The 22,297-nt window shown below is 40.2% G+C and overlaps 1 protein-coding gene across 5 annotated transcripts in view; it reads right to left on the reverse strand.

The window, feature by feature from the left end:
- Positions 1 to 428: 428 nt before the first annotated feature.
- eps15 (epidermal growth factor receptor pathway substrate 15) overlaps positions 429 to 22,297 on the reverse strand; it is a 30,252-nt gene continuing 8,383 nt past the window's right edge. For 2 of the 5 annotated variants that reach the window (XM_080473918.1, XM_080473921.1), the window contains exons 3-25: positions 21,862 to 21,951; positions 21,740 to 21,787; positions 21,546 to 21,641; positions 21,284 to 21,346; positions 20,497 to 20,622; positions 19,659 to 19,718; positions 18,700 to 18,954; positions 18,282 to 18,427; positions 17,069 to 17,225; positions 16,140 to 16,222; positions 12,866 to 12,938; positions 11,445 to 11,606; positions 11,123 to 11,320; positions 10,067 to 10,498; positions 9,505 to 9,585; positions 9,001 to 9,163; positions 8,782 to 8,826; positions 8,279 to 8,676; positions 7,726 to 7,795; positions 7,490 to 7,560; positions 5,560 to 5,695; positions 5,209 to 5,417; positions 429 to 2,646 (exon numbers count right to left, since the gene is read on the reverse strand). In XM_080473918.1, the coding sequence (XP_080330044.1) occupies positions 2,506 to 2,646; positions 5,209 to 5,417; positions 5,560 to 5,695; positions 7,490 to 7,560; positions 7,726 to 7,795; positions 8,279 to 8,676; positions 8,782 to 8,826; positions 9,001 to 9,163; positions 9,505 to 9,585; positions 10,067 to 10,498; positions 11,123 to 11,320; positions 11,445 to 11,606; positions 12,866 to 12,938; positions 16,140 to 16,222; positions 17,069 to 17,225; positions 18,282 to 18,427; positions 18,700 to 18,954; positions 19,659 to 19,718; positions 20,497 to 20,622; positions 21,284 to 21,346; positions 21,546 to 21,641; positions 21,740 to 21,787; positions 21,862 to 21,951 (3,303 nt within the window). In that variant the 3' untranslated portion in view covers positions 429 to 2,505. Of the gene's footprint in view, positions 2,647 to 5,208; positions 5,418 to 5,559; positions 5,696 to 7,489; positions 7,561 to 7,725; positions 7,796 to 8,278; positions 8,677 to 8,781; positions 8,827 to 9,000; positions 9,164 to 9,504; positions 9,586 to 10,066; positions 10,499 to 11,122; positions 11,321 to 11,444; positions 11,607 to 12,865; positions 12,939 to 16,139; positions 16,223 to 17,068; positions 17,226 to 18,281; positions 18,428 to 18,699; positions 18,955 to 19,658; positions 19,719 to 20,496; positions 20,623 to 21,283; positions 21,347 to 21,545; positions 21,642 to 21,739; positions 21,788 to 21,861; positions 21,952 to 22,297 lie in introns of those variants that run through there. The other 3 variants (XM_080473919.1, XM_080473920.1, XM_080473922.1) reach the window with 3 other exon arrangements.

A 22,297-nucleotide genomic window follows, 5' to 3' on the forward strand; every position in this document is an offset into this window, starting at 1 on the left:
ACAATTGAGAGTTAGAGAGTGTAACTGTGGAACGTATTCTACCAGGAGAATCGAGAGAACCGACATGCAGCTCATGCTCTTATATTTACAATGAAAGTGACCCTCAGACGTGTTGCATCAACCACAGACAGTATATCAAAGAAGAAACTTCTACATCTTCCCAAAGGAAGAAAACAGAAAACAGAAAAAGAGCAAAGAAACTAGAAATAAGGCCTCGCGTACATCTGCAGATTCTTCTCTCTCATCACCAACCGACGCTCTCCGATCAGTGTTCGCCGACTTTGTTCATGTTCTGGGAGAAACTCTAAATGACCCAACAAGAAGAATCACTAGCTGGCTGCTGTTGGTGTGTGAAGAGGATTCAGTACAAGGTGAGCGCTCCTCCTCCTAACGCCTGCAGGGGTTGGGTTGTTTTTTTTTTTGCAAGTAAAATCCCACGCGAGCCCAGTGGCGCACAGCAGGGAGTGAAGACTTCACCTTCGTGCAGAAACACTGAAGGTTTGATCAGTTTGTGTAAAACTCAAAAGAGGAGGGGCCTACAGAAAAACATCCCGCTAACACAGTTTGTACAAATGCAGACGAAACAAATACCAACTGTAGCAGAGGTGAAGAGAACATGAACCGTGATGAAACGATTACATGTGATTTAGTAAGATTACACGTCTCTGATCTCTGCACTGATCATTTGTATTCAGATCAAAGTGTTGAAAGTTGATGTTCATCAAGCAGGGGGACGGTTTCCCTCGTGAAGCCGTCAGGATCAAAGTTTTAATGCTGTCGAACTTGTGTGCAGAAACATCAGTTGAAGTTGGATCCTCAGTAACAGGCCAGAACACAATCAGCCATAACATTATGACCACCAGCCAAATAAAGTCATTTCTGACTGCAGAAGTCCTGCAGGATGTTGTGCTGCAGTACTTCACTATTGAACAGGACCACTGCTTCTCTACTTTTCCTTCACTGGACCCATTTTGATTGATACCGACCACTAAAGACAGAAACATCAAGTGCTGCAATTTGGGAGATGTTCTGATCCAGTCGTATAGCTGCAACATTTTGGACCTTTTTCAGCTCTTTTAAATCTTTTCACTCGTCCAATTGAATGCTTCTAAAACACGAATCTAACTAACAGGTGTCATGATGAATGTTATTCATCTTCCTCTGTGGTCATCATGATGGTTATGGCTGAGAAGTGTATGTCAAACATGTTTTTAATGTAGCTTATAAGCCAAATTTTATTCATTTATTTATTTATTTTTTTTTACAAGAAATTGGAAAATAAGGAAAATAAATGTTAGGCCACTTTCAGGGAAAACAAATACTAAATGCAACATTTTCCTTCAATTAGAACGACTGTACTACAGTACTCTGGTGGGTCTGAGATCATAAAGGTTTTCTTCCAAAATAATCATTCCATTTGTTGTGTAGCCTAATTTCATTGCAGCGACGTGTAGTCATTAAATGTGGTTATTGTAGTTTCAATCCTGGTATTTCATTATTAAAAAAAAAAAAAAAAAAAAGTATTTTGTGGAAATATAAGAAAAGGTAAGTAACGTAGTAACTTTAACTTTCGAAAAGAGAGTTAAAGCATCATAAAGCTGAACGTGGTAGTTGTAGCAGACTTGTTCTACTTTAGTATAAATCTACATAAGAGTTTCACATCTGACAGGACTGGAAAGTTCCAGTTAAAACTGTAAGTGTTGAACTGTTTTCAATGGAGAAAAACAAAAAACGAATCTCGCTTGCACTCCGTTGTCGACACGGCAGTACTCCATGTCAAAGGGATTAAAAACACACAGGAATACATTTTGTTATACAAACTATAAAATCTCATATGTTCCCAGATTGCTGTGGTTGTTTCAGAAACATTAAGAGGCTGGGGAAAGAGTGGGACACTTGTGGGTTCTACTAGGTTAGTGTGTGAACTAAAACCTTCCTGAAATCCTCACTAATTTATGAGAAATGAGATACAACAAGGTGTAGTGAGTTAGATAAGCGGTTTAACCTGGACTTTTTCACAAAGGCCCTTTCATTCTAGGTGTGAGTGCAGGATAAATAATTTACATTCTGGAGAGTTAGGGTGGCCTTTGCTGCTTTGCTGCTTGGTGTTGAGATCAGCAAAACTCCACAATCCTAAAACTTGAAACTTCCTGAACCTTTTTTTCACTGAGATCCGGTCACTCTTTCAAGCAAACGCTCCACGGCAGTGCTTTCATCCACTTGGAACCACGGAGACCACAAAGGGATGGATGAACGAGACACTGCGAACGAAGCCAGTGAACAGTGAGGAGTCAGGGAGGAAGAGGAAGAAGAGGAGGAGGAGGAAGCTGAAAGATTCAGCCAGGAGTTTTTAGTCTCCTCATGGGGAAGCAGGTGCTGCTGAATGAGTCATGCACAATCCCCACTTTGCTTTGGTGCTTTCTGGGTCGGGCCAAGCTGTGCTGTGCCGTGCCGAGCCTGACCAGTGGAACGGGTGGGTGGGGTGGGGTGGGGTGGGGTGGGGGTTCAGGAGAGTTCAGACTTGCTGAGGGCGATGGCCAGCTCCAGGTCCTCTTGTTCCTGTTGGGTGAGCCTGGCAACTCGCTCCTTTTCCTCTCGCTCGCTCTCGCGCTTTGCCCACTCTATCATGTCTTCCTCGGTTGGATACTGCTCCATGAAGACAGAGACAAAACGCACACCATGGATGCAGTTTTAACGCCGTATAAATCCCACTGACAATAGACCCTCCCTTACAGTAAACACCCGACACTGTAATAATATCTCAAACATCAAAATGAAAGACTTTTTTTTTTTCTTTCTCAGATCTGTCTCTGTGGAAATATGTGATCGTGACTTAAAACATCCGTTAAAACTAGGACCTCCGGTGAAGATAAACACAGGTTTATGATGACACAAGAAGTGGGAAGTGGACCTTAAAATGCACAGTTACATTGGTTAATCATTACAGTTCGACGTGCACAGTGTCAACAGCTTCATTATTTTCAACGACCGATAGAAAGAAGCAACGCGGGTCATCGAGTGTATGGAGCCATGCAAAGGGAGGTAAGCGACAATGACGAGGAATTCTAGCAGCAATTTAAAAATGGATGATTTCAGCGTGCAGTTTGCAAGGCATGCATGATGAAAAGAGTCAAGAAACTCAATAAATGCAATGGAGAAGATGCATATATCATGAGCAGGCAACAGCTCACCGATTCTCTGAAATAGGAGCAAAATACAAGATTGGTGGAAGTACTTCAACTACTCAGTATGATCTTCTATATTTTAATTTACCATGACTTTTATGGGCCTCATACATAAGAGTGAAGAAGACCACAACTGATGTTTTTACAAACTATGGTTCATTTTTATATATTAATAAGGTGCAGACCCCAAACCTGCTTCCAATTAATCGGTCATGATGACCTCAAAATCTAATTTTACTGTCATTATGTTGCTTGCGTCTTAAATTAGAATAAAAATGTACCTATATTCTTTTCAGAAAAATGTCACAGAACTGACATACAATAGTAAGAGATCAATTACAAGCTTTTGGGGGGGAAATTATCAGTATTAACATAATTTATTTTTACTCTAAATGCATAAAAAAAAAAAAAAGTGGGTCCATCAAGATGAGGAGGTCTACAGACAGGAACGTCACGGATGCACATAAAAGCCAGAGATGGTGGCCTTGATTCAACCCTTTATTAAACTTGTTTGACAATGATGTAAAAAGACAGAGAGAGAATACAGCCAATGTGCCTGTCCACAACATACTGTGGAGTGAACTGATGAACTGGATGAAGGGATGAACAGAGGGAGCATGTACAAACAAACAGAAACAGAGTGAAGGGAAAAAAAGGAATGGTGGAAGCTGTTTTATAAGTGAATGGGAGCCAGCTAATCAAACACACAGTTAGCGCGTGCAGGTCAGGGGTCAGCAGGGACATGCGGGCGCCGTCATGTGACACGAGGGGAACGAGAACCAGTTATACCCTTTAAACTCCCAAATTCAGAACTATTTGCCTCTACGCAGCATTAAAAAAAAGAAAAGAATTTGGTGGATTTTAATACTGGCAGTAGTAAATTCATGACCGTGTTTTAGCACAACAGAGTAATGTACAATTTGCTAGTTTGTTAGTCAAGTAATGGTTCTCAAAACAGAGTTAAAAATAGGACTTTTGCCAGTATTTTCAAGAGTAAGAAAAAATGACAGCTCTTCTCAATTAAAGTGTCTGTTAGAATGGCCCTCTGGTGCAGCCCAACTGCCACAGGTTTATCTTTCTTTAATCAATAATATTGTACACCCATGGTAGTTCAGGAAAGCTCCGGGGCCAAAGGTTGAAATGGTACGAAACAGCATTTAACTCAAGACACAGCAAATGTTTCTCCGCAACCTGTTAGTAAAGGTCAACAAAGCTGACTCCCACAATGTTCACAGAGCGAACATCTCTACTAAAATAAACCTGAGACAAAGTCTGTGTTAAAAGCAGAATAAAATATCTGTCAGGTCCAATATGATAAGTTATTTTACAGTTAGTGTGTTCTTAACCATGCTTGCACATGCACAGGATTTAAGGCAGCGTGCCGAGTTAAGATGGCCAACAAACACCAAAACCAAGCATCCTCTCACCTCTCCATTCACTGCCTTTTTTTTTTTTATTATAAATATTCATGTAAGCTATTGGTTTGTAGCAGAGCCCACGAGTCCACAAACCACAAATAGTTTTAACTTTGTAGCAGGCGCAATATATTATTATATCAATAACTATAAGCACATTTCTGTACAGTTCTTCATGAAGTAAAACAGTGCAATTTCATTGAAAAGGCTCATGTTCAGTTACATGGTCAAAAAAAAAACTAAATCTGTAACAAGAAAAACTAAATCTCTACATGGCAAAAAAAACACACCTAAATATTAAGCTTGCATATATTTGCACTTGAAAAATACACAGGTAGAAGATGGATGAAAAACAAACCAAGACCCAGGAGCTTACCTATGGAAAACGTCACCCAGGAATGCAGAACGCTTTATACACTAAATACCTGGTTTGTTTTAAAAGCTTTTTGGCTGGCAGTGGATGGAGTGATCTCAAAAGGTGGCCTGATTTGCTTTGGTGCTTGAAATCATACCGAAGATGTGAATTATTAGCAGGAGAAAGAGAGAGGAGGGTTTGACTATTGACATTCAGGTGGAGGTGAGGGAGATGGTGAGAGGGAGGTGCTCACTTTGTCAAAGCTGGCAAATCGATCAGCTTCCCGTACGTTGTGACGAGGAGGGGAGGAGGGGGCGAAGGGGTCAGCTAAAGGATCCTTGGCAGGCAGGGAGGAGGAGGAGGAGGAAGAGGAGGAGAAGTCTCCTGAGGTCTGTGGGAGGAAGTGGCCTCGTCGATGGAAGGAGTCAGAGGACTCTGTTCTAGAGATGGACGCCCTCTTACCTGATGAGGCACAGACATTCAGCTTTTTGAAAAACCCACTGCTAATAAATCTCCAAAAACGTGATGACCACACAGACACTCTGACAACAACACAAATGATTGATGTGCACTTTCATGGTACGGACATGGACACAGAACTGACCTGGAGGTGGAGGAGGGGGTCTGGTTGGCGTACCCGTTTTTGGAGGCAGGGCCGGGGGAACATCAGAGCTGGCAGACTGACTGTCGTCTTGGAATAAGTTCTTGTTGTTGATGCCAAACTGATCAGCACCATTTGACTGCAAAAGAGGGTTTCAATCATAAACCCAAATTACATTCAACTCAAACAGTGCACGCAGTGTCTCCTGGAAGACAGCAAAGTGTATGATACTGTGAAAAGGTTTTAGGCATGCACATTAAAAAGAAGCAGTACAGCACAGGTGCTTTCAAAAAAATAAAGGTCTGGCAGGTTTGTTTTCATCAGCGGAGAAAATCCCCACTGGAACAGAAATTAAAAGAACAATTTTCACGGCTCATCTGCAAAAGAGCGTTCTTGGCTTTCAAAACTTTTCTGGCCAAACCTTTTGCACATTAACATCAGAGCATGCACCACTGATTTAACTCAAAATGTGATTCATAATTCTGTAAAATCTGACTGTACAGTGTGTGCGCATTACAGCATCCTGTAGGTTAATTTACGTAGTGGCAAAGTACAACAGAATCAAATCAGATCACCTTAAATGGTGAAAGGAATTTTACTTAATGATAAATCACATTTTCAATGCACTTTTACATAATTGGTCACATATTCCCCTTTTCACTCATAACACTGACAATCACATCCCAGTGGTGCATTTATCCAGAAATATGTGGTCAAGGGGTTGTAAAGTGAGTTTTATTTAGATAATGGCCATTTATTTGTAAATATTGGAGATATGTGCCTGTAATATAGTTTAGGGACTCATATCAATGTCTTTGTCATAGGCATTATTAGGCCACATCGTGGTCCTATTGTACTTTGATAATTACGTATTGTATGTATTGGCTTCTAAACTCTAAATAAATAAAGCACAACTTTCTAGATTGCAGTGTTTACTCCTTTATTGCTCACCCAAAATCCAAGTCCACCCATGAATGTAGCACATTTCCCATGTGAGCAGAAGGCCTTTTCGTGGAGCATCGTTAGTACCGAATCAACTGAGTTATTATCAAAACGCAATAGCTCCACCTTGTGGCCTAACTAATGTTCAACACAAACACATAGAAAGGGTACAAACAGGGTGTACCAGGTGAACCACAGAAACTCATATAATCCATATTTGAAAAATCAAGTTGTTTGAAATAACCGTTTGATGGTGTTCTCACAAATGTGTCTATAGACTGAAAGGCGCCGCATCAACGTAACATCTGTTTTACATTAAAGGAAAAATGGTCAAAACATTTTACTCCACCTTCAATCTAGTTTTAGAAGCTTTGTCTCTTTTGTTAGAGTAAAATGTTTCACAATACAACCAGACAAACGGCTGCAGAAGCAGACAAGTTCATTTACTATTCTATCCACTGCAATGCATATTTGAGAACACATGCTGGTAAATCTCAAAAATATATAATATCAGTAAAAACTGTTTAGTCTGTAACTACAACAGTCATAACATAGAATTCCATCATTGTATCCTTTTTTCTGCAGAGGTCTAATAGAAAACAACTTGCCTCTCAAAAGAGCAAATTAGTGATTAAACCTGTGATTGAAAATCCCTCCAACCACAGAGACCACTTTTTGTGTTTTGCCATTTAGTTGACTAGAATAAATGGGCCATATTTGCTTGCAGTCAATGGAGATTGTGGTGGGTTTGTTTTGTTGCTTCTGGTGTCATACAAGACTGACGTAATATTCACTCCAAAGAAAAACTAGGGTAAATTATTTTTGTTTATTTTCCAAATCTTACCAAATTATATTAGCCTCCCAATAAAAAATACCTTTGTTCGTGAATGGATTAAATACTATAATATAGCTAGCGTTCGTTTTAGGGTGCATTTCATTCAAAACGTAATATAATGTCAATCCCTCTATCTAACCCCATTCGGAGAATTACCTTGGCCAAGGCACTGAAATCTGCAAAGCCTCCTCCAAATGATTCGTTTCCAAACACTGCAGCAAACGGGTCTGAAACAGAGGAACCAAAAGTCAACATTCTCAAACTGAGATCGCACAACTTCTCAAAATCATTGTAAAATGATTCTAAATGTATTTACTGATTTAGTTTTCTACTATGACAACAGCTAAAATGTATTCTGTTGCCAGAAGGTGGCGCCATGCCACAAGTGATACCTGGATCTGAAGTGGCACTGACTGTTGTACCTCCTGGAGCGAATGGGTCATTGCTTGTTGCAGAATCCTTCTAGAAAAACAGAAAAAAAACAAAGATGGAATGAAATGCAATAAAGTTGGCAGACATTGTTTAGTTGCTCTAATTTTAGTATCTGAATAGACAGTGAAGGATCTATATGAATTTACAGATTAGTCAGTCTTTTCAAGGGAACAGCATGAAATAATGTAGCCGCATTGATGGACAAAGTGTCTTTAAAGACAAATGATCGAGTCTGGTTGACCTGGATTAGCTTTTAGATTACTTACTATATGAAGTGAGTAACTAAGTAAATTTAAATAAAATTAAAAAAACAAAAATAAAAAAAAAGCTCCAAGTTGAGTTAATGTAACATCTTCTTTATGCAATAGCAAAATTTTCAAACTTAAACATTTTTAAATTGGGCAAAGTCTTTGTGCATCATGAAACATCCACCACTCATTCATCCCTCCTAATAATACTGTATTAACACGTTAAGGAACTTCCAGCGATCAAGTTTTGCAGCAGCCGACTCACCACAGTCACATCAGAGCTCGGCGGGGAGCAGCTGAAAGGGTCCGCCCCGCCTTCCTGAGATCCAAACGGATCTGCCTCCCCCAGGGTTTTCACTTTGCCTCCAAAAGGGTCTGAATCAGCCGTGCTGTTCTCGGAGGAGCCGAACGGGTCCACAGGTGCGGAATTCGGATCGGTGGGTTTTGTGCTGAAGAGATCTGGACCTGCCACCTTCACAGCCGCCACGTCGTTCAGCTTGGCAGCAAAAAGATCTGGTTCTGGCATACCAGGAGTGGTACCGAATGGGTCAGCTGAGGCAGAGAAAGGGTCCTCTGGGGGAAAAGCAGTGCTGGATGTCTGTGCGAAGAACGAGTCTGCAGCAAAGGGATCTGTGCCTTTGAACGGATCAGCTCCAAACGGATCTAATGCAACACATGCAGATACAAAATGTTAACATTTGATAATGTGGCTTCAGCAAATACCCGATATGATCATCACTTGAAGTATGTATATGACTCAGAGATTACCTGCAACATCAGCTTTTCCAAAAGGATCCTCTTTGAATGGATCATCTAGAAAAGACAAAACATTCACAGTCTGAACGAGTTGTCACTTTCAGTCTAACTCATCAAACTGAGATTACATTTTATATAAAAAATTGTAAGCAACCAATTAAATTTATTAGGTTTGCTTTACAGATCAAACACATAAATCGTCAGCAGGAAGATTGGCTTGTGAAGACTTACGGTCAGTGAAGGGGTCTGACTGGAAAAAGTCCATCTCAGGCAGTGAGGGCGGGCTGGTCTGTGGGGGCAAGGAGCGAGGACCAGCCTGAGGAGGTAACGAGGTGGCATCCATTTCTGGGGACTCCGCCTGCTCCTGTTGGCTCTCCGGCTCCGGAGAAGAAACCTGCGGGGCCGCCACAAGACTGGTGAGAGGTCTGACCAACGAGGTGAATATTGTGTGTTTATTGTAAACATTTTGATTCACGTTTACTAAAACATATGCGAAACAGGTTGTGATGCAGGTATTCATGCCTGCATTCAGATCACAGAACTTAGTAGAAGTATCACTCTGTACAAACTGAAACAGAGACTTTTTTGGGAATGCGTGGTCTTGCTCGCACATCGAGACTGTGGTTTGCGTAAAGAAATTCACAAAAGACGACGATAGTACACAGAAAATCCAAAAACCAGGACTGCTGAGTACAGATCAAAGTTGTCAGCTGGTTCAACAGTGAGGGCTTTTACCTTTAGTGGGCTATCCTTCGATGACTCCTCGTCATCATCCATAACCTCAGAAGAGACGTCGGGAACGGGGCTACTGTGCTCCTGAAGAGGTCAGAAGATAACACAGTCATGGTAAGTGTTATTTAGAGAGAAACATAAACACATTAGTTACAAATGTGTGTGTGTGTGTGTGTGTATCTATATTTTTTTTATTTAATTTCCTGTGTAATAAAACAAGTTTCACTGAATTATGGTAGAATTGTCTTTACACTGAATTACTGTTTAACTTAATCAGCACCTCCGTCATGTATTTACCAGTGCCACATAGATGTGACAACAGGAAAAAAAACACAAATGACCATTTTGTTATAGTTTTATGATTTCTGACAAAACTATGTGAAAGGATAGGACTGTTTTTGCAGCATTGCTGGATGGACAACAATTACAGTGTCACTATATCAGTATTGCATTAAACAGAATAGGAGCTCTGCAGGAAGAAATTCTAACTTTTAGCTCTGCAGTCATTTCTTTGCTACATGAATAATAAATATATATGCTCGATTAGTGTATTTGTTGGACTTACAGTGGCGTCCTGTGGTTTGGCAATGGTTGTCAGACTGTACAAATCAGAAGTGGCTAGACTCTTGTAAAGATTGTCCAAAGCATCAGGTTTCAGCTTTTCTTCCTCCAATATCGGACTTCCTTCCTCCTTTTCTTCTACTTCATTTTCATTTTCATTTTCAACTTCTTCTTTTTCATTTTCTCCTTGTTCCTTTTGATCTGAATTGTCATTCGGCAGGGTGCCACCAGCAGCTGGCTCTTCCACCTTCAGCTCTTTGGGGTCGTCTTCCTGGAAAAGGTCCTGGCCGAACGGGTCCCCCTGCTGCAGCTCTGTCATGTGGCCTGCTGACCCATTCACCATGACGGGAGAGCTGTCTTCGAGAGCTCTCTTCCAGCTGAGCTGAGCAGTCACTGATCGCTCCTCCACCTGAAGGTCGTTCAGTTTCTGTTGAACCTACACAGCAGAGAGATGAAGAAAATAAACTGAATATGCCAACAAAGACAAAGGTTCAACAGAGATCTTATAAATGTTACACGACTGCTTTATTGAGTCGTCTCTGCGTCTTTAAAATGTTATAAACAGCGATTACTGACTGGATTGTGAATGCTTCCCAACAAAGAAATATAACTGAAAGTGACACATGATCTAAATGAAGGGTTTTCGTGTGTGAAGATGAACCCCCCCCATCACAGCACCCACGTTGCATGATTTTTCTTTTTTATAGTTGAAAATAGTTTGTGGTTGTATGCTTGACTTTGGCATCTAACAATATCTTAAGTGAAAATGATAGATAAATGGTTTTAATCTGAATTATCAATAAGTTGTCATGTATAGTCTGCAGTTGTCCTATATGTTTTACTTAAGGGTTTTATGCTGAAGCTCATTTTATCATTTTAAAGCACTTCTAACTTTTCATTTGATCATAATTTCTTTAAAAAAACATGCTTGGCAAACACACCCCATATTTTAAAAACCACTGATCTGAACGCATGCTGTTATGCAGCTCAGATTCTTACAATCCCATTTTAATATTTTCCCCTGACACGGAAGACTGAAAAACCCCTCAGAGTTTCTGACCTGGGAAACTTGTGTGAAGGAGTCACGCACAGACTCCTGAAGAGGAGTGAGCTGCTCCTGAGCAGCCTGCACCTTCTCCTGCAGTTTCCTGCTCTCCTCCTGCAGAGCCAGGAGCTCCTCACGTGCTTGGACCAACTCCTCCTCATACAGACATATCCTCTGTTCCTGATCCTCATGCTCCGTCTGCAGTGATGAAATCTGGATGGAAATAATGATGTTTAACTCACTTATTCAACTTATAGGGGAGCCACAACAGTTACAATTTTGTTTGGTAACTCCATGAAGGTAAAATGAAGGAGTGCCCAGAAAAAGATATAACCACCAGCTGGGTTTCTTGGCTGGTCTGATCTCTAATGTGAGTGAGCTGCTCTTCTAGGGAGCTCTTCTGTTGATCCAGCTCCTCCAAAGCCCCTTGGACCTTCTGTCTCTGAGACTGGAGCCGCTGCAGCTCCTCACTCGCCTTCGCAACCTCATCTTGAAGGTCCTGCAGACATAAAGCCAGAAGTAAGACATCACAAAGTTAGAATATCATAGAAAAGTTTATGGTTTTGTCGTCACTTCTGCATTATTGACACATAAACTAAAGACATTTCAAGCACGTTGAACTGTTATAATCATGACATCATCTGATCTTAAGAAATAGGTCGTGAAATAAAATATGTGGACATTAAATTATGAGGAAAAAATTGACTTGTCTGTATTGTAATATTTTGGTCCTTGAAACAGACAGAAAATGAGAAAAGCATAACGAGATAGAGAGTTTGGTTTTCTCCGGAAAAAATTGACATGAGATGGAAGGATGTAAGGGGAGAAGGAAATGGGCTGAAAAAAAGATCAATAGCTGCCTTTTCTTATAGATGTTTGGATTCATCATGACAGATTGTTCAGCAGTAGCTTAGTAAAGATTTGCACCAGAAAGCATAATCTCATTATCTGATCAGAAATGCCAAGAATGCGAAGAAAATTTGTTTATGGGTGTGTACATGACAGGCAGGGTAAAGAAGAGTAACAAGGGCTTATATCTTGTTATGCTGCAATTGTCTTTCAAGTAATACCCATGATACTGGAAAGGCATCATCCATTAGATATGAGCTAAATGCTGCTCTGCAAATCACAACAGAATGGGAACATGGTGTCTCCAGTCGTCTCAGACTCCAGATCAAACTGAGCTACAGCTGAAAATAAAGACAACCAAATGTAAAAGAAGCCACTGAAAAGAAAACAGCAGAGAGAGCCAAAAGTGCTTTAGGCAACTCTGCAGTGAAGAAAAGCAATTCAGATCTCTTGAGATCCACTTTCTGACAGGCTGAATTCTCAAAGGCAGTGCAGACGAGACTGAGAATAGAGCCCATCTCTCAGGCTCGGAGGAGGCAGACACTCCTACTTAAGGATATCAGCCTCTTCCTTTGTTAGTAACATTAACTGAGTTTCAGAACAAGCATCTCTATCTGCCGGATAAATGCAGTATTGATTTTGTCCTCCAGTATATTCATCACAACAGGAATGAAAAACAGCTTCAACACCTCCAATGTTTAGCCAGGATTGATGCTTGAAAAGGGACAAGCAGTGAGAAAAAAAGCATGCAGTAGCTAGGCTGTTGGAAGCTTTATAAAAGCTTTTAACTTCAGAGACAGGAGAGAAACAGCATTTTATATCTGCATGAAGAGCTATTACTCTGTCCGTCCTCTCTGTGTCCAGTCCACTGTTAAGAGAAGAGGCTCAAATGACACAATGACACCTTACCTGCACTTCATTGCTGCGCTGTCGGATGGCCTCCTCCTTCTCCTTTATTTCCTCCTCCACAGTGCTCTTCTCCCTGGGGGTCCAGCACAACAGACAGGAGTACTTAGCGACCAAGGACAAACAGGTGAGACCTGACGAGCCGAGTTTGCTCAGTCCCAGCCAGCTTTCTGCTGAAGACAATTTACCAAGCCCCCCCTGAACAACCACCACCTCCTGAGTCTGAGCTACCATGATCCTGTCCTCAAATCACAACTTCACAGCACTCTGAGCTGCATGAACGGCTTCAGCGAGAACTGGTGTGTGTCTGCGTGGTGTGACATGTACAAATATATCTTTAAAAAAAGAAAAAAAGAAGAAGAAAGGGTGGGGTTTGGACGACTTCCGGGACTCACTGTGCTGTAAGTGAGGTGAGGGCTGGTGGAAAGCAAGCACATAAATCACTCCATCAAATGTGTGGGAGATGAAGGGTGAGAAGCAGATGGCTGCTAGAGAAGGAGGTAGGAGAGGGAGGATGGACGAGTGATGTTGAGCCAACCTACAGCATCCATCATTTGCGCCGTTTACAGCCTCCACACAATATTATGCGTCCGGCAAGGGAGAGAAAAGAGGAAACAATAAAGCGGACTGGGAGAATTAGAGGGATGGTATTTTTGATTTCTGCATTTTATATAGCAGCAATTTTTACATATACTTTCAAATGTGTGCGCCTTTTGTGTCTATTTAGGTTTCAGATATGAAACACTAAACAGCAGCATAAATTGACTCATCAAGACCAAATTCATTTTATTAACTGATTTATATTGATTTGTGCAGGAATACTTCAGCCACAAACAGACAATTTTTCATTAGTCAAGGAGAATCAGATGTTCCCGGAGTTTACTCACACACCAGTGATCACCTTCAGGCTTAAGCTTCAGTGTAATTTATATTCACAGATAAAACAGCCTGACTCACACTGGGACTTAAATATGCTTTCAGTAAACAATAAATCAATGAGAGCTTCTAACTATTAATATTTTACAAACAGACAAAGCTTATGCTGCACTATTGAAGTGTTCTTTGGTTCCAACTAACAGCTAGCTAACACAAATATTCAGCTTATTTTTAGAAGGAAATCAAAAAATGTTCACCCGAGAGAAAGAACAATACATTGATAGGGGATCGGTGTGCGATTTGGGGTTCAACAGTATTATATATCGTAAACTCTACGTAATGTGTACATTTTCAGTGCAAAAAAACCAGACCTCCCGTTGTCTCTTAGTTTTACTATCGGATGAATAGCACACACACAAGCTAAATCAAAGCTCTTCTGCTGCGTCATCCATTTTACATCAGCTAAAAATAACAGCAACTCTTACTACACCTTAAAAACAGATTATTCCTCACAGCAACCTCATAATCAGCGCAGCTTGAGTGAATCCCAGCTTCGTCTTACCCATCAGCACCATGTTCAACAACCTCATCCCGAGAGGAAGGTTGCTGCAACATTTTGAAACAGCTGCAAAAGCGCATCATATTTTCCAGCACGTCTTAATCTGTGGCCTGACTGACGGTATTGGCTCATTTCTATCCAACTTAAAACATCTGTCACCTGGCGCGTGTTTGTGTTTCTCACTTCTCAGTCTCAGCTCTTGTGAAAAGGGAACTAACCAAAATCAGAACTGATGTGCTGACAGCTCAAGGAAATGAAGATAGAATAATGCAAAAAAAAAAAAAAAAAACCAATAAGGGATAGAAAAAAATATATAAATATCCCTGCTGTTAATGTAAAGCAGTGCTTCCCAACCTAGGGCCTGACACCAAAGACCACAGGAGAGGCCCATGGTTGTGCCTCTTCTGAGGTTGTCAAAACTAGATTTTTACATGTTAAAAAAACAAACAAACATATAAAGACACTTTTTAGAGTGCAAATCTGGAATCTTACCCATTGCTTGTACTTTCAGGGATCCTGCTTTTTTGTGTTTGTCAGACAGGCTGCGTCCTAAAACATTTAGCTTTGCTATAAATCAGAGAAGGGGGTCCATTCAGGACACAATGCTGTAAAGCATTTTACCTTACAAAAAAAAGACGAGCATGAAAAAGTAAAGAGGAAGTTAACATATTGAATCTGGTGCACACTGCCTACTACATCTGCCACTCTCCTTCCATCCCACCGTCAACCAGCCGTAACATAAATCAGCTTTATAGTCGACTGTTGTCTTCAGCAGCCTTCAGCAAAAAACAAAACAAACCACAAATGTCTATTTTAACTGAAGCTGTGACTGTGAGGTCGTTGAAAAGAAACCTGAGAGAGTGAGAGCAATTCATTCTAACATTGCTGAACGTGCAGGAAACATCGGTGTGATTAAGAAATTTCAACCTTAGCTGGGACCAGAAGGCAGTGTAAATCATTTCTGGTTACCCCAACATAACCAGCTAAAATTAATGTAAGTTAATGCAGTTGTGCTCCTATGAGGTTGAGGGAAACCCTGCATCCTGCTGCTCAGTACAGCACCCAAGGAGCTACGCACTAGAAAACATTTGAGAATGACCAAGAGATGATAAAGCCTACAGTCAAGTCTGACGCCAGGATGCACGTTACTTCCTGGTCGCACATATCATAGAATATGTCATGAAGAAGTAGAAAACATACATAAGTCGCACTAGTGTCTAAGACCCATTTGTATTTCTATGCTCAGACATAAAAGTACCATCGATAATTCTCAGCCTGCAGCTGCTGTTCAAGAAACCATCTGTGAATCAGACTTGGTCGTTGTGCTCTTAGCCCACAATGAACTACTTTTGGTTTTTTTTAATTTTATATATCACAGTAACAATTTCTCTACTTGCAAGATTATCTGCTCCGTTTCTGTTTTCTGCTGCATACTAGATCATTTTTGTTTACATTCTTCTATGTAGTTTTTCCTTTATGGTGACAGTTTGCTTGCTATGTCAGTCCAATACAGCAGTAATAAAGGTTGTTTTTTAGTGGCACTGTAGCAGCTTTTTGTTGTCATATAGATGAAATCTGGTGGTCATAGATGATATGCATCAGTATAGTTTTATATACAAGTCTCTTCTTAATATAACCAGTTAAACTCGTAAAAGGGTCATTTTTAGTCTAGAAAATGTGGTAATGACAGAGCTTCAAAATCAAATTGGGGTATTTATTTGTTTATTTTATAGTAACACAAATGTTTTTTTTCCAATTATGAACCTGCAGTGAAGGGCAGTCGAAACAACAACTAAATATTTTTAGTTCAGTAAGTTGTGAATATCGAAGGCAAGTTATTACCTTTGTAGCTCGACGATCTCGTTACTGAGAGAATCCAGCTCCTTAATGGCGGAGAAGTCAGCTGCCAGGTTCGCTGCATTGTTCTGGCAAATGAGAGGAAAAAAAACTTGAAAAGACAGTAATGACTCACCATTGACATTTAAAGGAAAGCCTAAAGTATTTTTGAGAACGTACTAGAGAGAACGCCCATATTACTGATGGTTGGATACACCACTTAATTTCATTTACATAATTATGATAACAGTCAAAGAAGTGAGAGTGCAGCACTAATAACTCGAGAAAAAAAAAATACTCAGGAAGCCACTGACAAGAGGCTCCATCAGAATTAATTGAAGGACAGTGGATAATTACGCTGAGATGCCATTGATGTAGAAAAGAAATGGCCAGGAGGGTTTAGAGTAACTAAATGAACCGTGCTTGAAGCTCCTTTGAGAAGAAGGAATGAGCAACTTTTTTCGGTTGTATACACAGTTTGCAGTTGGAGGATAAATAAATAAAGAAATCATTAAATATGACACATAAACACATCTGTTGATTTTACAGGAAGAAAACTGACAAGGGTTTGATGAGAGCATCCGGTGACAGGTAGTTGAGCATGGAAATGTTTTAGTCACGCAGGTTATTTGAGTGCGAGTATGTGTGAATAACACTGCATTGATCCATCATTGCGCCCCAAAAAGTAATTGATTATGGAGGTATTGATGACAATGCGTCAGCAGTCAAATATCAGAGAAACAGCAACACAGCAGCCAGTGTGCTCTTCTGCTTTGCTTCATCAAGTCATGACAAATCCTCATTGTCAACATTTTTCTGAATCGATTTCCAAATACTGTTAAAAATCAAGATACTCTACCATGTTCGAAAGGGAGGAAAGAACTAAAACTTCTATCGTTGTTATTTATGGACTTTGGCGTCAACGGAGAACTTACTTGTTTAATGTTTTGTCTGTCAGACGGAGGAATCATCTCAGGGGAGAGACTCTGAGGCGGGTCGTGTCCTTTACTCAGCTTCAGATTGATCAGATACAGTGCCAGAGCAAACTGCTCTCGGGTGAGTTTTCCTATATCGCCAATGTCACAGAGCTCCCTGAGAACACAGACACACAAGTTGCATAAGAGAGTAACGATTTACACCCCAGGCAGTAACTATTTGTGATAGCAAGACTGGTGTCAATACACAGGGCCTACGCAAGAGGACAGAAACTAATGAACTATATAACAAAACCACAAAAATCCATATAACGCGAGCTATTCTCCTGGTCAATGTGTAAACGCACTACTTTCTAACATAAATACCAACCTGCTCTGTTCAGTTATAACTACAAGCATCTTTTAATTACTCAGACTGTCAAATAATATTAATTAGGCACAATAATAATACCACATATATAACAGTACTGTAAAGGATTTAGACGTGTGAGGAATGTGCTCTGATGTTCTGTAGACAAACTTGTGTAAATATTTGTGTTGGATTTTATATCCTCATCTCCTTAACTGAAACAATTAAGACTAATAGTATTAAACCAAAAAAACTTCTAAACTTTCTTCTTCCATCAGTATTTCCCAAAAGCTTTGGTACTTTGTTACATATGGAATGCATGTTTACATATAATTATGAATTTATTTCAGTCATGTTGCATTAATACAATATTTCCAACGGATTCCAGATATATTTTAGAACATTTTTTCCCCCCTTCAAAACATGACTAGATTATTGACGACGGAAAACTGTCAGTCAAAATAAGAGACAAAAGCATGTCTCTTCTTTTTTTCTAAAATCATATTTCATAAATCAAACACAAAATGTTGAATCTAACACACCAACATGTACCATTACAACTGGGATGTTTTTCACATGAATAATATTTTACCGAGCCAACACCTTTTTCACTGTGTGAAACCAGATTTAATTTCCTTCTAAACTTTAAATGTTCTATTTATTTGATGGGTTCCTCTCTCTCCTACCGAGGACTCGTCTTCGGTTTCTTTACGTTTAATGGAAATGATCGTCTGAGTATCAGAGGGTGTCTTACAGACTGTAAATTCATTCAAGAGCTGCACATAAAACTGATCTCTGCTGTAAAGAGCCCTCAGTGTTTATTGCACTGGGGCCATAGGAGCTGAAGGTCCAGTTTTTACTCACCAAATACGTGCCAGTGTGGCAGAGGGCAGCCCAGTCTTCAGGAATATATCTCTGACTTCAGGTCCAGACACCAAGCCGTCCAGGTCACTGTCCGTCTTACTGAACAGCTCGTCATATTTGGCTTTGTCCGAGGGTGTCACCACCCACTGTTTACGGAACCAAAAAACAAAAAAAACGCATTCAACAACTTTTTCTTGATAAGTCCAGGAGAAGTGCTATACAACCTCTGGCCACATTAAAGTGTGCTCACCTCACCTTTGGATTGCCTCTAATCTTGTTTTTTTGAAAGACACATTGAGCTAGCCAATTTGAGATCATTTCCAACTGTGTGGTGGTGCAGCTACGTGGCAGTAAAACAAAACCCCCAAAATATTTTCAGGTGTTGCATATACACAGGAGTGGCTGATCCTCTACTCACAGGGGCAGCTGCTGGTGTTGGGGCAGGAGCAGGAGCAGGAGCAGGAGCAGGAGCTGGGGCGGGTTTTGGAGGGTGAGGCATGGTCTTGGAGCCAGCGTGGGAGGAGCTTCTATCTTTGACAGAGGGGGGTGAGGGCAATAGGGGCATCACGGGAGGCACAGAGGGTTTTTTCCTTTTGGAGGGGGGAACCAGGGGAGGCGGTAGGGACATGGGAACAGGTTCACCCTCCAGAGCTCTATACACCAGATACATAGCCTGGGAAAAAGCGACAACAACAAAGATCAGTGATAAATACCAATTACCCGACCATCCTGTGGTTATTCCCGCTTCACATTTACGCCTCATGTCTTCAATTTGTTCCATACAGTTTGATAGAAATGTTTTTCATAGCCTGTAAGGGTGTCGGATATAAATATGATATACAACAGTAAAAAATAATACATAATATACAGCCAGTGTTTACCAAGAACAACGTTCAGCATAAAGTACAACAAAAGGTCCTAGTAATGATGGTGTGGCCCAGAGAGATGGATTCACAATCATGGGTCATGCGTCAAGAGTTTACATGAAGAAACTGAAGAATCTGAACCAGGTGACATCCACAGAAGGTTCGTGCTTCGTTCTTCAAGACGTTCTAAAACAACCTCCATGCAAGTTCCTTCAAACATGATGAATGCAAAGAGTCATCACACCAAATACTAATTGTAGTCTTTCATAAAATTGCAACATTAATGAACAGAGCAAACAAATAACATTATTTTTACAGCCCATCTCAAACTTTTGTACAGTGCTGTATTCCTGAAGCAACTGTTATAACTATTACTAGTCATCGTAAAAAGTGGGAAACAAGCTGGAAAACCTCATTTTCATTTAAGCAACTGGAAGATCCATGGTATGATTTATTGATCAATGTATGCATGTGGTTTCTATTTTATTTGCTACATTTGCTCGTGTCTTACCACAGAAAACTCATCTCTGTCCAACATGCCATCTCTGTCGAGGTCACTGAGCTCCCACACCTCAAACACACAAAGCCACCAATGTTAAACATCTGTCATTTCAAAACTGAAAGATACAAATTATTGGTAATGTAGCTCATATTTTATAGAGCAACACTTTCCCAAATAAGCTGATAAAAGACACAATGTCATTTTCTGAATATGTTTTGTTAGCTAACCTCACACTGTCCACTCTTGTAAATGAAGCATCCAGTTTGTCCTCAGTCCATTAACAAAAATATCAGATTAAATGTTTGGTAATTACTGACAATAGAAACAAGCAGCAATTTTATAAAGCTGAAGTGAAGGCAAACTCGGGACTACAGAACTCTTAAAATGTTTTTTGAAAATTGCTTTTGTTTTTAATTCACCTCACTTGTTGCTCTTGCACTTGTTTGTTGAAGTTTATAAAGCACACTGATTTACTGTGTTGCTGAAATGTGCTTTACAAATAAAGTTATCTTGAATATTCTCATTGTGACTCACTATTGCCATCTAATGTACAAAATAGACATTAGCTTGACACAGCACACTTGACACACACTACAAAAATCAGATTAGCCATCGACTCTTTGAGAGCTTATTCTAGTTTCCACAATGACTCTTTGACTTCTAATAGTAAACTACCAGACAGTATTGTTGATAATCTCATATAACAGTGATTTACTGTAATAAGCTGTGGTACATACATTTGGTTGCTTTCATATGCGGAGCTACTTGTGTAAATCAATAATCATAGGTTTTTTTTTCTTTGAGGCATAAGGAAACTTTGAAAAAGAGTCCTGTCTGAGTCTCATACCCGTCCCAGGATGTCCACAGGCAGTTTTGAATTGAGCAGAACGGGCTTTACTTTCTCCCCCGTCAGCATCCCTCCGACCGGGCTCAAACTGTCAAAGATGGAGTCAAACTTCATCTTTTCCTCAGGCTGGGAGAAAAAATTAAAAAGATATAAAATGGTGAATTCATGATGCAGTCTTAATACAGCCACTAATAAAAATATTATCACTCTGTCGGTGGTGTGTTCACACAGGCAGGTCAGGTGTCTCCTTACTATTTGAACTAATGTCTAAACCAACCATAAACCAAAATATATACACAGACTATAAATAAGTCTAAAAATACAAAAACCAAAATCCCTGTTAATTCAATCAATTTAGTATTTTCAAATGATAAATCAACACAAAAAGCATCAGACCCTTTATCACCTTACAGTAGATCTTTCTTTGTATGGAAAAATAGTTTGTTGGACCCCTTAAGAGCTGTATATCCATCACAGTGTGTATGGATATACAGCTCTTAAGCTGTAAAAAAAAGGCACTACGACGGCCCCAAAATAAAAAAGCCTTGTTATGAAGTCATGAATATGAATATGAATCAGTGTGAAGTCAAAGTGGACTAAAGTGCAGCCTCAGGTATAATCAGAGCCTCCGTCTGATTAACCAACATGTTTCCACAAAGTCTAACAAGCAGAAATATTCATCTGAGCCCATTTTTAAAAAAAATAAATAAATGATTGTAGCTAACCAAAATAAACACAGGTCACTGCATTTGTTCAATAAGATAAAAACATAAAGTTAGTTCTTCACCTTGACCACCCAGGGAACATCGATCCCCACTCCTCCTGCTAACAATGGGCTGCTCGTATCATGCTGCAGACAAAACAAAAATATGTTATTACTTCAGCAACTGAATAAAGAATAGTGTGTCCATTTTTGCAAATAAAAGCTACATTCAATTTGTCAGCCAGCCAATGCAAAACTCCTCTGACTGTGGATGTAGTGAGTGACTGAAGTTGATTTACCTGCAGCAGACACAACATGGATTTATACTGGAGGGTGTCAGACTTACAAATTTAGGGGGAGGAACAGCCACATTAAGACTCTTGAGCGCCACCTCCAGGCCATTTTGAGCACAAGCCACCAACCGCAAGGCTATGAAGAATTGCTGATGAGCGAAAAAGACGAACAGTGACGTGAATGATTACGTAACCTTGAACCATGAAGGACATAATTATCATGATACACTGTATAGTGAAAGAATACCTGTTTGTTAAGTGAGCCCTTTCGTTCAGAGTCAGCCAAATCCCAGATCTGAAAAGAGAGTCACAGTTTCAGAGAAGCTTGTCAACATTGGCTCTGGAGCTTATATTCGAGTCTCTGCTCACCTTCCCCAGCACCAGGTCAGCTAAGCCTGACCTCTTCAGAAACAGAGCTGCATCAGCTGCTGCCACCCGCCCGCTGCCAGACGGATCCACCTGCACCCAAACATACTGTCATTAGTTCATCATCACATCAGCTGGAGAACTGAAAGTTTTAACACAACAAAGTCAGATGGTTTCAAATTGTCACTTGTCCGTGAACACTGGGATTGAACTATTATTGTTTTTGTTCTCTTTGCCTCAGTGATTCTCTGCAGATTTATGTGGGCAGAGGTCAGTCAGTCTCTCAGGGCCACAGTTCCTGCAGCCTTCAGTGTGCTTGTTTTCACACAGTTACTCTTAAAGTGTTGATTTGACTTGAAGCAAATAAATAGTGAGTTTTTACTGCAGCATTTTGACCATTTAGTTTCCAGTCTTAGAGTTGTCTGCTAATCTTACAACA

The sequence above is a fragment of the Lipophrys pholis genome (assembly GCF_963383615.2).
Source record: "Lipophrys pholis genome assembly, chromosome: 10".
NCBI classification, from domain to species: domain Eukaryota; kingdom Metazoa; phylum Chordata; class Actinopteri; order Blenniiformes; family Blenniidae; genus Lipophrys; species Lipophrys pholis.